Source organism: Cyprinodon variegatus, unplaced genomic scaffold (assembly GCF_000732505.1).
Source record: "Cyprinodon variegatus isolate N-32 unplaced genomic scaffold, C_variegatus-1.0 Scaffold106, whole genome shotgun sequence".
Classification (NCBI taxonomy): Eukaryota; Metazoa; Chordata; class Actinopteri; order Cyprinodontiformes; family Cyprinodontidae; genus Cyprinodon; species Cyprinodon variegatus.
This window is the reverse complement of record NW_015150559.1, coordinates 773,667-787,653: the sequence shown is the minus strand read 5'-3', so window position 1 is coordinate 787,653 and position 13,987 is coordinate 773,667. Positions and strand designations below refer to the sequence as shown.

General features: G+C 35.8%; 1 protein-coding gene across 1 annotated transcript in view; it reads right to left on the bottom strand.

Moving 5' to 3' along the window:
- Positions 1–1,826: 1,826 nt before the first annotated feature.
- LOC107084685 (alpha-actinin-2) overlaps positions 1,827–13,987 on the bottom strand; it is a 35,886-nt gene continuing 23,725 nt past the window's right edge. Inside the window, exons 13-21 of the mRNA XM_015374621.1 lie at positions 9,612–9,720; positions 8,032–8,172; positions 7,759–7,941; positions 7,360–7,494; positions 6,931–7,110; positions 5,924–6,070; positions 5,020–5,085; positions 4,773–4,931; positions 1,827–2,132 (exon numbers count right to left, since the gene is read on the bottom strand). Coding sequence (XP_015230107.1) covers positions 1,974–2,132; positions 4,773–4,931; positions 5,020–5,085; positions 5,924–6,070; positions 6,931–7,110; positions 7,360–7,494; positions 7,759–7,941; positions 8,032–8,172; positions 9,612–9,720 — 1,279 coding nt within the window. The 3' untranslated portion in view covers positions 1,827–1,973. The remainder of the gene's footprint in view (positions 2,133–4,772; positions 4,932–5,019; positions 5,086–5,923; positions 6,071–6,930; positions 7,111–7,359; positions 7,495–7,758; positions 7,942–8,031; positions 8,173–9,611; positions 9,721–13,987) is intronic.

The window sequence follows — 13,987 nt, the reverse complement described above, 5'->3', positions numbered from 1 at the left end:
CTGGGTACATCAGAAGGAAAATGCTCTTCGGGGACTTAAAGCCCAACATGCTCAACTGATTTCCTGAGAATGTATATCTATCAATAAAGGCCTGATTTTTTTTAACTCTAAAAAGATTGAAATTTATAAGATACAAGGCAAACCTTGGCATTTCAAATAGACATTCAATAGCTTGAGAGATGTTTACCACCCATATATAAGTGAGTACAAACCTATTCATCTCTGTGAAAAATAACCTTCAGCTGTAAAACATGTTGATTCAAATTTGACGCTGGAGCTTTTGTCAAGATAATTCACATTTTTCTTTATCAGTATACTCACAAATTACATTATAAAAACATTAAGCAATAATCCCCCAGGCTCAAATAAAAGTTTCATTTGGCAACAATGCTTTATTGAAGTTATTCATTAATATGATGTACAAATGGTTTATGATAACAGGGTAAAATATTTTCATTTCAGGGGAATCTACGAGTCCCAACATGTACCTTGACTTGTATACGTTTTTGACAAAAAAAAACAACTTATGGAACATTATAAAAATGTTAAAGCCAATAAAAGACATTAAAAATAGTAAAATAAAAAACTTCAATCAATGATCTCATATGGTATTATAAGGCCATACTCATAGTCAACTGGTAAAATAGTTTACTTTATTTATGGAAACCAATTTTAAATGCATGCAAAGCAAAGGTAGCCTTTCTAATGCTGCACAGGCAGTTATTTTTATTCAGCAGGTTTGATCATGAACAGAAATCTACATAGAGGTAGAGATACTATTACTGTTTTGGTGATTTCCACAAATGTTTATAAGCTAATGTAGAAATAAAAAAAAAACTTGTAATTTTATTGCAAAACTAAGTGCTTTTCTAAGCAGCTATTTTGCATTTCTGTGTGAACAAATTAGTCTGCTGCTGCCAAATAATGTTTTATCCAACAGTACACCCAAAAATGAATACTGCATATTTAATCTTCTGTGTTTTCTGTAAAGCACCAAGCCTTTGTAAATATTTACTTTCCCATTCATGCGGTTTTCCATTTTCCACTCCGTTTGGTGATGCATATTTCTAGCCATTTGGGAACCTTTTGTTTATTGATGGATATCAGTGGGTCTGAAATTGCTTTTTCCAAACTATAATTCATTGTAGACAGTTTAAAATCGTGTATCATCAAAGAAAATTGTCAAAACAGAGCCACTGTGATGATACATGAAAACAATTGGAAACAGAAATAGGACAAATTATAGCACTGATTTCCTGGTAAACACTATATTGGTTATGAGTTTTGCCTTACCTTCTAATTTAGGTGAATCTTCTTTGAAATCCTCACAAGTCAACTTCAGAATCCCTGAATTTTAAAGACACAAATTCCAAAGTTTTGGGCTTCATTTGATGTGGAATAACAAGTAATTAATTGAATTGATATTTACAAATGGTGTAAAAGCAACTGCCAGTTTATGCTTAATTAGCCTTTTCTGATTTTATAATTTGAGTCTTTTTCAATAGTGTCTGGTCATTTTTGAGACTAACCTTTCAAAGGAAACAACATGTTTTGTTTGAGGTCTGGGCTTGTGATGGGTACAGTATCTGCATGTTGTCATATTATCTTTTTAAAATAGAAAGGGTTGTTTTAAAGTATCAGATGAAACTATGTCTATCCAAATCTTAGAGTTCCTCATACGGACATCATTATGAAAGATTTTATTGATTTTCCAGATGAAAATTTTACTCTAAAACAGTACTGAATTATTTTTTCTCCTCAATTTGTTGTACTTTTCTTTAAAAAAAAAAGGGAAAAAAAAGGTATTTTGATATTTCTTTTTTTTTCTTAGAAAAAAAAAAAAAGCACAGGTGAGTGGTGCATCCAAGTCTTGACAAAGCTTTTATCTAACTAAACATGTGGTTCATTTTGTTAAATGATACAGAGTGGGAAGAGTGAGGGAAAATGACCCAATGAAAGGTCGTCTTCTCAAGTTAAAGGTCACTTTCTCCATAAAGGGCGGTGGAGAAGGCGGTGTAGTCTAGCGCTCCAGGTGGAGCTCCGGGCCCTTTGTAAGGCGGCATCCTCATGATGCAATACTCCGCCTGTTCGGGAGGAAGTTCTCTCCTGAGTTCATCCACGAGGATGTAGGGCTGTTTGAGCAGAAAGCAAAAGGAATGTTAATTAAGAAGAGACACTCTGCCACAGTAGTCCTCAGCCCTCATGTTAAATAGCTTGTCAAGGGAAAATCTTGCACAATTAAAACTTTTTAAACATTCCAGCTTTCATTTGAGCATATTTGTTCAGTGGCAGTTGGGATTTGTAGGATCATCTTAAAGACTAGTATTCTTTTTTTCTTTCAATAAAATCACCTTGGAGAGCCTGGGATTTAATACCAGTAAGACAGTCGACTCTCAACATCAGTATTAAAAGTTGGCTTAACTTTTTTTTTAAATTATTATTATTAAAACTGACTGTCTGCAAACAGACCACACGGATGGAAATTAGATATTTTTGAAAGCTGCTGACTGAAAAGAACTATGAAGTGAGAAAAAAAAAACAACCCTAACCTTTTTTTTTGCTTTTCTGAAAAAATAACCAACACATAGGTGTGTGTGGTGCAGGGCTCACAAAATCCTGATTAAGGGGTCTGGGAAGCACTTCTCTTGACCATACTAAATCCAAGGTTTTCTCTTTTAGAGTTTTATTTTTAGCTCAACCTACAGAATTATGAGAGGATTTTGGTCTTGCAACTAAAGAAAAAAAAAAGAAAAAAAAAAATGAATTGATTTTGTACCAGCTGAACTTTTTCTATGAAGATCTGGCCATATGTATCGTTTTTTTTTTGTCCTGATGGAAAACCCAATGAGGGATAAAAAGGTTCCCAGAATCTCAAGATGAAAAATAGGCCCTCAGCATCACCTTACTCAACAGTGGCAACACAATGGTTCTCCAAATACAATACTGTCATCCAAAGCATAATTCGATGCTTGATGCTGAAGAAAAAAAAACTAGTGGTGTGCTGTTATCGGCATAAATGGCTGCGTTAACGGCAGACTCTTATCGGGGGATAAAAACAATTCTCACAGTTGGGTTGGGAGCTGGGTCCATACTAATTATGACTTTTATCTTGCTATTTTACCGCGGATTTATATGTGAGGGTGAGAATGAATCAGTCTTCCAACCTGTATAGATGTACATTGAAATTACCACATCGAAAGTGATGCACTGGAGGCTCCTAAGAATCAGATTCATTTATTTTTGCTAAATTATTAATGTTACAGATCTAAGGTTATCTGAATGTTAGATCTATTGTTATTTATTTGTTTATTTATCTTATTTGACCCTCCTCCTATTCAGGCTGCCTCCTGTTGTGGTTGATCTGATTGTTTGGGGAAGGACTGAAACAATTTTTCTACCACCAATTAATGGTTGTAAGTCAACTTGTATATTATTTCTGTTATTTTTATAAGTATAGAAGACACCTTCTGAAACCAGAAAACTCTCAGCGAGTGCTTTTCATTTTTGAATGAAAAGCACTACTCTGGAATATATTTTTTTTTTTTGGGAACTTGCAAGAGTAGCTGTAACAAGTAGAAGAACAAAACTGATGACTTAAAGAAAAGCGTAAAGTTGGGGTATCCAGCCGATCACCCACAGACGAAAAAAGAAAGCAGCCAACAGACCATGAGTAAAATAAGCTGATTGAGTTTATCAATGAAAGCTCTGCTGTGCTTCAGAGAAACAAATCGATCACTACAGAAAGCAAAGTAGTTGATTTTGGAAAAGTATTGAAGGATGTTTGTTAATGGACGTTTTCAAAAGTTAAGTGATCTGTGTGATCACTAATGATGTCTGACCCTGAAACTCCACCTGCGTCCAAGAACATGTCAATCATGGATGCAGCTATAAAGACGCCTGGTTTGCTTCAAGGAAAATGCACTGACTTACTTTTACTTATTATTTAGGTAGCACAAATACATCATGAATTTCTTTGGCAGAATTCAAATAAGTGATTTTAATCTAGATTTACAAAATTAAGCTATGCCCAGCACAAAAAACAAACAAAACAGACGTTTTCTGCAAATTTCACAGAATAACATTTGTAACAGTAAGAGAGTAAAATCTTCCTTCTGGCATCAGAGTAAAAGCGACCAGTTTTCATGTCTTTGGATCTATCTGCTCCATAAACACTTACTGATCCCCAGATGCCAGTCTTTGCTGCAGTTCTCCAACAATTGGCTTTAGAGATTTCCTTTTACCCCAATGCCATTTTGCTTAATGACAGAAAACGATAATGTTTCTTGTCTAAAATAAAACTAATTAACATAGAAATCTCATCCCATTATTCACCTAAGGCAAACACAATGATTATTGGAGGTTTCTAGAAACTAGTAAAATATGAATAGAAAATATTGGTTGCATTTATTTTAAAGATGCTGTTAGAGCCACAAATAATTAAGCTAACTGTGATTAAATTAAAAACAATAATTATTTAACTTGGAAATTTTCTCCTAATGAAAATAAATATAATTAACTGTAAGATTAGCCTTTTTCTGTGTTGTTTAGTGTCATATTATGCAAATAAAAAAAATATTTTACTTCTAACTACTTTTAATTTGAAAATAAATTAGACTGTCGCTCTGTTTTTACTTCTACCTTTTCCAAACTAAGTTCATAGATGCAACATTAGATATTAGGCAAAGAAAATGCATAGTAACAATGTCTGGAACAGAAAAGTTTCAGATATGTTTCCCTGCACCAGGAAAACACAGCAGCTCCAACCCACACACCTTATCAGCTGCCAAGATCCGGAAGGATGCCACAACCTGCTCGGCAGTGTCTGTATCAGCCGTCTCTCTGGTCATGAAGTCAATGAAAGACTGGAAGGAGACAATCCCAGTTGCATTTGGATCCACCAGCATCATTATGCGAGCGAACTCCACCTCTCCCTAAAGCAGGCATGATTTCTTGGTAAGCATACAAGGATTCATATGCAGTAGGCGTGAGGAGAGACAGCTGATAAAAGAGGCACCATACCAAGTCATAACCCATTGAGATGAGACAGGCTCTGAAGTCATCCGTTTCCATTGCTCCATTCTTCTTCTATAGAACGACCAGTCAAATGCAAGAAGAGTAGAGGAGTGAGGTGAAATAAAGTCCAAAACATTTACCCAAATCAAACATTTTAGCAATAAGCTCAACTCTATGGGCATAACCAACATTTCTCACACATCTTAAACGGATTATTTTTGTTTGTCATCATTAGTGGTGAAATGTAAAGTCTAGAGACACCAGAAATAATCCTTAATACCTAATCACACTCTTAATCTACCTTGTACCTATTATAAGATCATAGTGGGTTCATTGTATCATAAAGGGTCTGCGGTATAACAAAAAATATTCGTAACATTGGACATGTTTCATATAAATATAGTGTGCAACATATATTATCACAAAGAGGTGGAATAATCAGGCAGATTGTTATTTGAATAGCGCCCTTTTTTTTTTTTTTTTGATTTTAGCTTTTTGAAATGTTTCTTTAGTCTGTGACCACAAAGTGAAGCAGGGACTGGGTTAAAAAAAAAAATATTCCAGCATCAACAGTTGTAATCTCAGTGAATCGGACTCTAATGCACCAACCAGTAGCAGCTAGTGTTTTGAAATTGATTATCTGAAAGTGTAAGAAATGTTGAAAAATGTTCAATAACCTACATCAGAAATGATTTGTACAATATGTTGCAGAACATTGATCAAAGAGCTGGTTGAGATTTTAGGAAACAACACAAAAGAAAAGTCTTTGGAGGTGTTGCCCTCAGGGACAGGGCTTCTTTTGGATGCTGGAGTAACCTTTTACCTTCCATGTATTGTTGCCACAGCTTTTCATTAACAACTCAGAGAGACACAATATGGCCCCTGAAGTGTAAATAGTAAAAGGATGTACCCTGTCAAAGTGATTGAAAGAAGATCTGAACTCATTCATCTGCTGCTGGCTGATGCCCTTGGCATCCCGTGTCAGGATCTGGGTCTCAATCTCATTAATGGTTCGAGCGATGGTGGTGAGGAGCAGCTCCCATCCCACTCGGATGTGCTGTGAAAGTGATAGTAGATATGTTAGCAGGAGGAGGGTATGTCTGGAGAAACTCAACAGATGTGTGTTCCTAAAAAAAAAAGAAAACTGTTTACAACCATAAAATTGTTTTTTTCATGTTACAACCACTTAAAATATAACTGAGATTTCATGACTAATATGGCCAGCAGTACTGCCTTTTAACATGTTTTTCCAAATAAACGTGGTTGCTGACTCAAATCTTTCCATCCTTACTCGTGTGCTTCCTGTCACCAGGGTTCAGGGCCACAGGTAGAGTATATACATGAGACCTGCAAAGGTGTTCGGAGGCATATCCTAAAATACTGGCAGCAAACTTGCAGATTGAAGTTCTATAGTTTATTAAGATTGAAATTATATTCTTATAAGATTATCTGTAAATAATATTGTTGAAAGCATCTTTTTGTCATTTTAAATTTAGAAATAACTTTTTAAAAATGTTTTCAAAGTCATTTGAAAATTTCGTGTTTTTGAAACTCAAAACTAACTTTTCCTCCGTATTTACAATTATAAGCACCACTTTTATAGAAGCCTTTTTACCTTAGAATCTGACTGTATAATCTGGTTGAATTGTCTCTATAAAGTGCCTTAGGATGACATGTGTTGTGAATTGGCACTTTATAAATAAATTGGAGTGAACATTGAGTTGGCCGACCCCTAAAACATCCTAATAAAATTAACGTTTATTTTCTAGTTAAAGTGTAACAAAATATAACAAGAATAATCTGTAATCACTTTTGCAAAGAAATAGAAAAAGTCTATAAATGTTCTAATAAATACATTTAAATATATTCAGACATTCTATAAATGTGCTTATGTTTTATGATTCATTTTTGCCATACCTCCATGGTGTAATTGGTGTGTTTGTTGTCAAAAATGAGTGACTCTTGGATAAGTTGGTGGTCTCCTTCCAACTTGTCAATGTTTGGCTTGTATGCAATGATCACATGCTCCATTTGCTTTAGCTGGGTCATCTGGTCCTCCAGCGTGCCTCCAATCTCCAGGGAGCAACGCCCAATTTCCTGTACATAAGAAACACAGGGTGCAACGAGGTCGATTAATTTTAGCATTTCATAGGGCTTGACCGTAGAAACCATCGGTGGCAATTAACCTGCCTGAGTTTTGTGAACATTTTTAGAGAATTTTTCTAGGTCTCATATTATAAAAATGTAGTTAAGATTTTTCTATTATCAACTTTAAAAACCTAGACTAACTTTATATTTGTTGCACATAGCCTTATTCAAAAAAATTTATTTCAAAGCTTTTGTAACCTCCATCCTGGTTTGAATCCATGGTCCAATCAGATTGGCCTGAGCAGCAAACTGGCGTCTCAGTCTTTCATGGGCATGCTGGCGTGCCATCTCCTCCTGGAGAGCACCATCTCTCTGAGGAACCAGCTTCTTTACCTATGAAACACACATATTTGTAAAAAAAATGAATCAACCTCTCCTCCAGAAAATTATTTAATATAAATATGTATGTGACTATACAGAATATATCCTAACTATGAACAAAAATTAATAGAACTATTCCATGCATCAAAAAAAAACTAATGCTTATGCAGCTCTCCTATTTTTTTTTTGTCATTTTAAAATGGGGGAATAACCACCAGCTGAATGCCTATATTTAAAGATAACGCATTTATGCATAGGTTTTATAACCAAAATCACCTTCTCCCACTTGTTAAGAAGCTCCTCTGTTGAAATGGTGCTGTAAGGGTTGATGAGGTTTGCCTTAATCCCATAGCTTTGGGAAATCTTTTGCACCTCATTGTGGATTCCTAAAATGGCCTGTCTCTCTGTGTCTGCCTCAGGCAGAGTTGCTTTGAACTGCTCATGAGCAGCAATTAGACTCTGGAAAAGATATATTGATGTTAGGCAGGATCGGACTTTATCAGTGAAGGTAAAACGTGGTTCTCACAATGGGGTGGAAGGGGGCTGTACCTGGACCTCCTCAATAGTGTGAACTATGAACATGTCCTGCAGATCCTCCATAGCTCCTTCCATCCAGTTGTTAAAAGGAGCTGACCTTTTGGCAAACTCAAGGAACAACTGGTCAATAGTTTCCAACAACTTCTCTGTGCGCTGAGAGAAATACAAGACAAAGTATAGGTGTTTGTCTACTTTACATACACATTCATAATGTAAAAAAAAAAAAAAAAAAAAGACTTGGCATAAGAGAAGCTATCCAAGTTCTCTTACAGTGTCTTGCAAAAAATACATAAAACCCTTCTTTATACTTTAATCACATTAAAACAATAAGCACAATGTATGTTTAGGGAATGCTATAAGGTTCTGTATGATTATGAAGTTGAACAGAATGATTATATGTTTTTAGCATTTTGTAACAGATGAAAACGTTTTGTACAACCACTAATGAATGTCAGAAGTAACCTATTCAGGAACTTGAGTACAGACTGCAAAATAATGCAAATCTGAGTAAGTAAATCTTTCTTGAAATAAGTATAAATACATTTTAAAATAAAAAGAAAAAACTGCGTTCTCTTATTTCAAGTGCATTTCATTGGCAGATATTTTCCAACTCAAATTAAGGGTTAATATACTTATTTTAAGAAATTTTTACTCATTTTCAGAGTATTTTTATAGTGCATCAGTCTTTAATCCAACTGTGGTATAATTAAAGGTTGTCTGAAGGTTAGGGATCATTAGTGAACAAATGGGAGCAGCTTTTAGTTAAAAAAAAAAAAAAAAAAGGTCAGACTGAAATATGATAGAAGCCATTCAGCAAAACAACTAATGTACTGATCTAGGTGCTAAGATACGAGAGAAATAGCTTTTTGGCCAAAATGCAAAACTATATATGGTTGAAACTAGACATACCCTAATACACAATCCATGGCGGAATCATGCCGTGGTGATTACTTGAACAGAATAAGCTACTAGAAACAGATCTATGGAATTAAATTCAGATCCACAACAAAAATGTTACATTGGTTACGACTTAACTCCCAGGCAGCAGTTCCATTTCAATGAGTATAACGCAAAAACTTACAGCTACAAAATTTTTAATTAGTATTCATATACCGGTATATATTGAAACAATGCAGCCAGAATCCCAATTCCCTAAGAGATTCTATATTTTTAAAGCTTGCTCTGGCTTAAGCAATTTTACAGGAAACTGGTTGTACAAAGCGCAACTGAGGACTACATCCAAATACATGGCAACTGGTCAAAGAATTGTATAATTTTCCACAAATACGCTCTGTTGGTCCATCAAAAAAACCTAATACCAGGATACTGTTGAAAACAATTTTTGGTTTAAAAGGGACAAAGTTTCAAAGCATGTCATAAGAGGAAGTGGCTAGAGGGACTCTGACAGCTATTAAGTAGACAATGAGATTTAGACCCGAGTACCAAAGTAAAGCTTTTTACTTTTAAACCATATTAACATTAGTTTCTATTTACAAATCCATCTTTAAAACATCAGCACCCTCTGGTGGTGACAAAGTGGTTGTCTGCTTTGTAGCCACAAACAGAAAGGTTTAGAGAGATTGTATTCTCACCTCTAGTGCCTCCCTCCTCTTCTGAGTCAAGGTTCCCAATTTATCCCACAAGTCACAGATGCCCTGGCAACGCTGGTTTACAGAGGCAATGTCATGGTAATCCAGCTCACTATGGGTTTAGGAAAAATAAAAACTCAAGTTAAAGGTTTATGGCCTTAAAAAAAAAAAAAAAAAAGCAGTTGCACTTCAAGTTCACCGTCAAACCATTTTAGTTCCATAAACTAGGGGGGAATAAAAAAAAAAAGAAAAAAAAAAACACCACAAAGACCAAATTTATTTAGTTTCTTTATTGAGAGTTTTAGACAGGATCAAGCCAAGACTAGAAAAAAGAAAGTTCAGGAATTTCCATGACTGCCTTCAGCCTTAATTGTTTGAGACAGTTCAGGACTTTGTTGATTCAGCTTTCCTGCAACTGCTAGGTGGAAGCCTTCATTTGGTGGTCGGTACCAGTGCCCTCAGTCGAGGGGAAGCTCTCGTAGCCAACATGAGTTGCATGGTCTCCACCAACCTCGTAGTCTGTCTGGATATGAGACACTGTCCCATGAGGAAGCTGCCCAGTCAAGAATAAGTAAAATAGGTTCGGAACAACCGGTCTGCCATATGGCAGTGGCATAACACCCAAATAATCCCTTTCTGCACTGAGGGGGTAACTTGGAACAAGGCTAAAATCTTTGATTCCCTGTTCAGAGTTTCCATCTTCATAGATCGAGGCCAAGTTACTCAACTCACCACCTAGATAAAAGGATTCTGGATATTCAAGGGGTAGGGGCTCCTTTTCTAAAGGCTCAGTTTCACCCTTTGTGACACCTAGCTCCAGGCCTTTCTGTTCAGTCAAAGGTTCTTCAGACTCAAGTAAAAAGTTAAGATCAGGGGTGAATGAAAATCCTTCCATAGGTGAAGCACTGAAAGGATCAACAACAGAGCTGGATGGATCGACCTTCTGTTCTTCCATGTTGACTCCTACAGAAGAAGCAGCAGGACCTTGGGGACTTTCAAGCAGTTCTCTTTTTGGAGGCCGAACCATCCATTTTGCATTAGCATCCTCAGAGTTTGACGGCTTATCCACCTGCTCCATTTCTGGAACATTTTTAATTAAGCCAGCCAACCATTTGTCTGCAGATTTTTCTGAAACAGGAGGAGGAGGGGGAAACTTTTTGCGAAGGCCAACTCTCCAGGACAGAGAAGGCATTTCTGGATTGGAAGGGAAATAGAGTCCCACATCAGGGTCAACCAACCATGAGACTGCAGGACCATCTGGGTTTGAAGGTGGTGGAGGAAGACTTTGTTCTGTGCCAGCCACTGGTAAGGCTGCCAAGTCTTCTGGGTCTTGGGGGAGAGAAAAAGCTTCTGGGAAGCCAACATGGTCATCTGGGCTCGGAGTGGGAAAGAGCTTAATCTGGGAACCAACTTCCCATGACGTCCTAGAATTTTCAGGAACCGAAGGAGGAAGCCCTTCTGAAGTTTTAGCTGCCCATAGAACAGAAGGCCCTTCTGGGTTCAGGGGAGAGTTGGCCTGTGTGAGTGAAGGGCGTGCTTTAATAGAATGTTGCACAACTGGGTTTTTGCTTTTTGGTCTAGCAACTATCCAAGATACAGAAGATTTAGCTGGACCCTGGACAGTTTGAGTCAAGCCTTCAGCCTTAGTATTTTGGGATCCAGGGTTCACCTCTGCATTCCATCCTGTTTAGAGAAGACATGTTAAAAGATTGAGAAAGAAAAATACTACATTTAGAAGTTAAATGAAACTCACCAGATTGAGTAGGGAGAGCCCCAACACTCCAGCTAAATAAAACAACCAGGAACAACTGGCTAGAACAGGTAAAATACAAAGTCAAAACCTTAAAATGATTCAGAATAACACAGCTTTTTAAAAAAGAATAAAAAAATTATTCAGGTTACAAAACTGTCCACAAACCTTGGAAATTTCCAGGAGGCCATTTATCTTGTCTGTTGAACCTTTTCCCTTCCTTTGTCTGGACACCACTTAAATAATCAGCACAGACACTCAGTAGCCAACCTCAGACTGAGAGCTCAACAACACTCAGGTGTCTGTCATTCGCTGCTGATTGAAATCCTCAAAGGGCTGTGAGAAAGGTGCTTGCTCGACTAGATTCAATGACAAACTATACTCTAACATCTTCAGTAAGAATTGTTTACTTCAGGGTATTGATGGGTTTATGAGACGTTGTGAAGCGTTTCAGCACATTGCCAAAGGGAATTTATATTGAGTTGATACTGTGTGCTGGACCTTTAAAATCCCTACATGCAGCCTATCTGACAAAAATAACGGACACTGATTCAATGACTTAGTACAATAATATAATTGAAGTCATTCCATTTTTGATTGTATTATTTCATATCTTCTTTTGAAAATATCTCTGATATTTTTGGATGCAGTCAATAAATAATCGGAACATATATCATAACATGAAAATTTAGGTAAACACCTGAATGAGGATGTTTGTGAAGGAGGATTTTTTTCTTTCTATTAAACCAATAAATACATTAAGTTAATAGTCAATTTGAATTTAATTTAAATTCAGATGACTCAAGTGATAACTTGAGAGCAACAGAAATACAAAAGAAAAATTAAAACAATATGAGATCAAAACGGTCCCACATGGCTGAAAAATTTCTTCTGCCTTGAGGCTGCTCCATATTTTCTAATAAATTTAATAATGATTTTCCACAGATTTTGCAAATATATCCCATTGATAGATACACTTATAAACAGTTTAGTGCGTTAGTCAGTGTAAAACAGCTCCTGTATCTTCACATGACATTCTTGACACAATAAAGGCACCGACACAAGATTGTTCTCTATGAGCTTGACGCATGCAATGATGCGTCTGTGTTGCTGCACCCATCACTACTTCAGGGTTTAAGAGCTTATGAAGAAATCATTGTTTCATAGTTCTTATAGCATGCTGGCAAGAAGCAAAAAGCAAGCATACATCAAACTGTTTTTAAAGTCTGCACCGGTTTATCTGTGGAGTTGTTTTTTGGTGGTTTTGAAATGCATTTACTTTGCAAGCCCCACAGAGCGACCAGAGATATTTTTAACAAAACTAAGATAGTGGATTAAACTGGGATCTTCACCATATCCTGGCTTAATTAAGCCTTGATGAGGTTTTGACAAAAGCAGTGATATATAAAATCTACCGTAGTGATATTTTAAATTCAGATTTTTTTTTTAAACAGCCCTCTGCTGAGGGAAGTTTGGACTGTTGATTAAAATAAAAACGTTATGTTAATAGACCTAATTTTACTTAAAGATATAGTGGAGGATGTTCTTTTTCCGGGTGGATCATCTAAATAAGTGGTCCTCCTAATTGTCAGTAATTCTGGTGATAGGTTTACGTAAGGCCATCCTACTTGCTCGTCCCCATTTTACTTACCGGTACCTTCTTTTGGAAAGTAAGCTTGTATGAGTGATGCAATAAGCAACTTTTAATCAGAATGTCTTTTCAAAAGTTTGCCAAAATGCTCCACTATAGGCCTACCTTTAAACTGTGTTAAGCTTAGCTTTATTGTGACTAATTTCATTGTATCCATATGTTAGAGTTATCTACAGTTTAATTTATTGCATTTTAATTTGATCTTAGTAATTAGTATTATGTATCCTTTTCAGTGTTTTTTTTTGCCACTGTTTTAAATTCTACAATTAAAAAAAAAAAAATTACTGTATATTTGTTGTTTATTTTTAATATCTATAGTTGAATGGCGCTGGCTGTTGCACCATTCAGCTATTTTCTAATAAAAATGTATTTATGTCAACTGCATATTGTTTTTTCTGTGTGTAGCACCTTAATCAAAATAAAAACTAATTCCTCATACATCAAAAAATATATATATACTGGGTAATAAAGCATTTAAAGTTATTATTTTTATTATTTCAAAGTTTCTTTATATTTGTCTCTTTTTGTTCTTTATTTCTGACTTAATTTCCTCAGTTCTAGGTCATAACAAAAAGACTAGTTGTTTTATTATTATCATCACTATTGTTGTCATGGTTTTTCTTAGTGTTTTTTTGTTGCCTGACTGGTTAATGCTTCTGATAAGAAAAACCTATAATTGTATACCCTATACCTTTTTTCATGTTGCGGTGAATAAAATTTGAAAATACCATAGGTTTTATAGCCAATAACCCATAAATATTATGAATGGGTATGTAGGATGACACTGTGCAATTACTTCCTCATTTGTATGCATAATTTGAATTTTGTGTATTAAATGATATTGTTTTTTGTTAGTTTTTTTTTTTTTTTTTACATAATTTTTTCAGTGCAAACATGTGCTGTGGGGATTTCATACTTCAGTTCCTGTGCAATGGCAGCAATCTGCTCCACTCGGTCTTGGTGGGCTGCCAGATCACT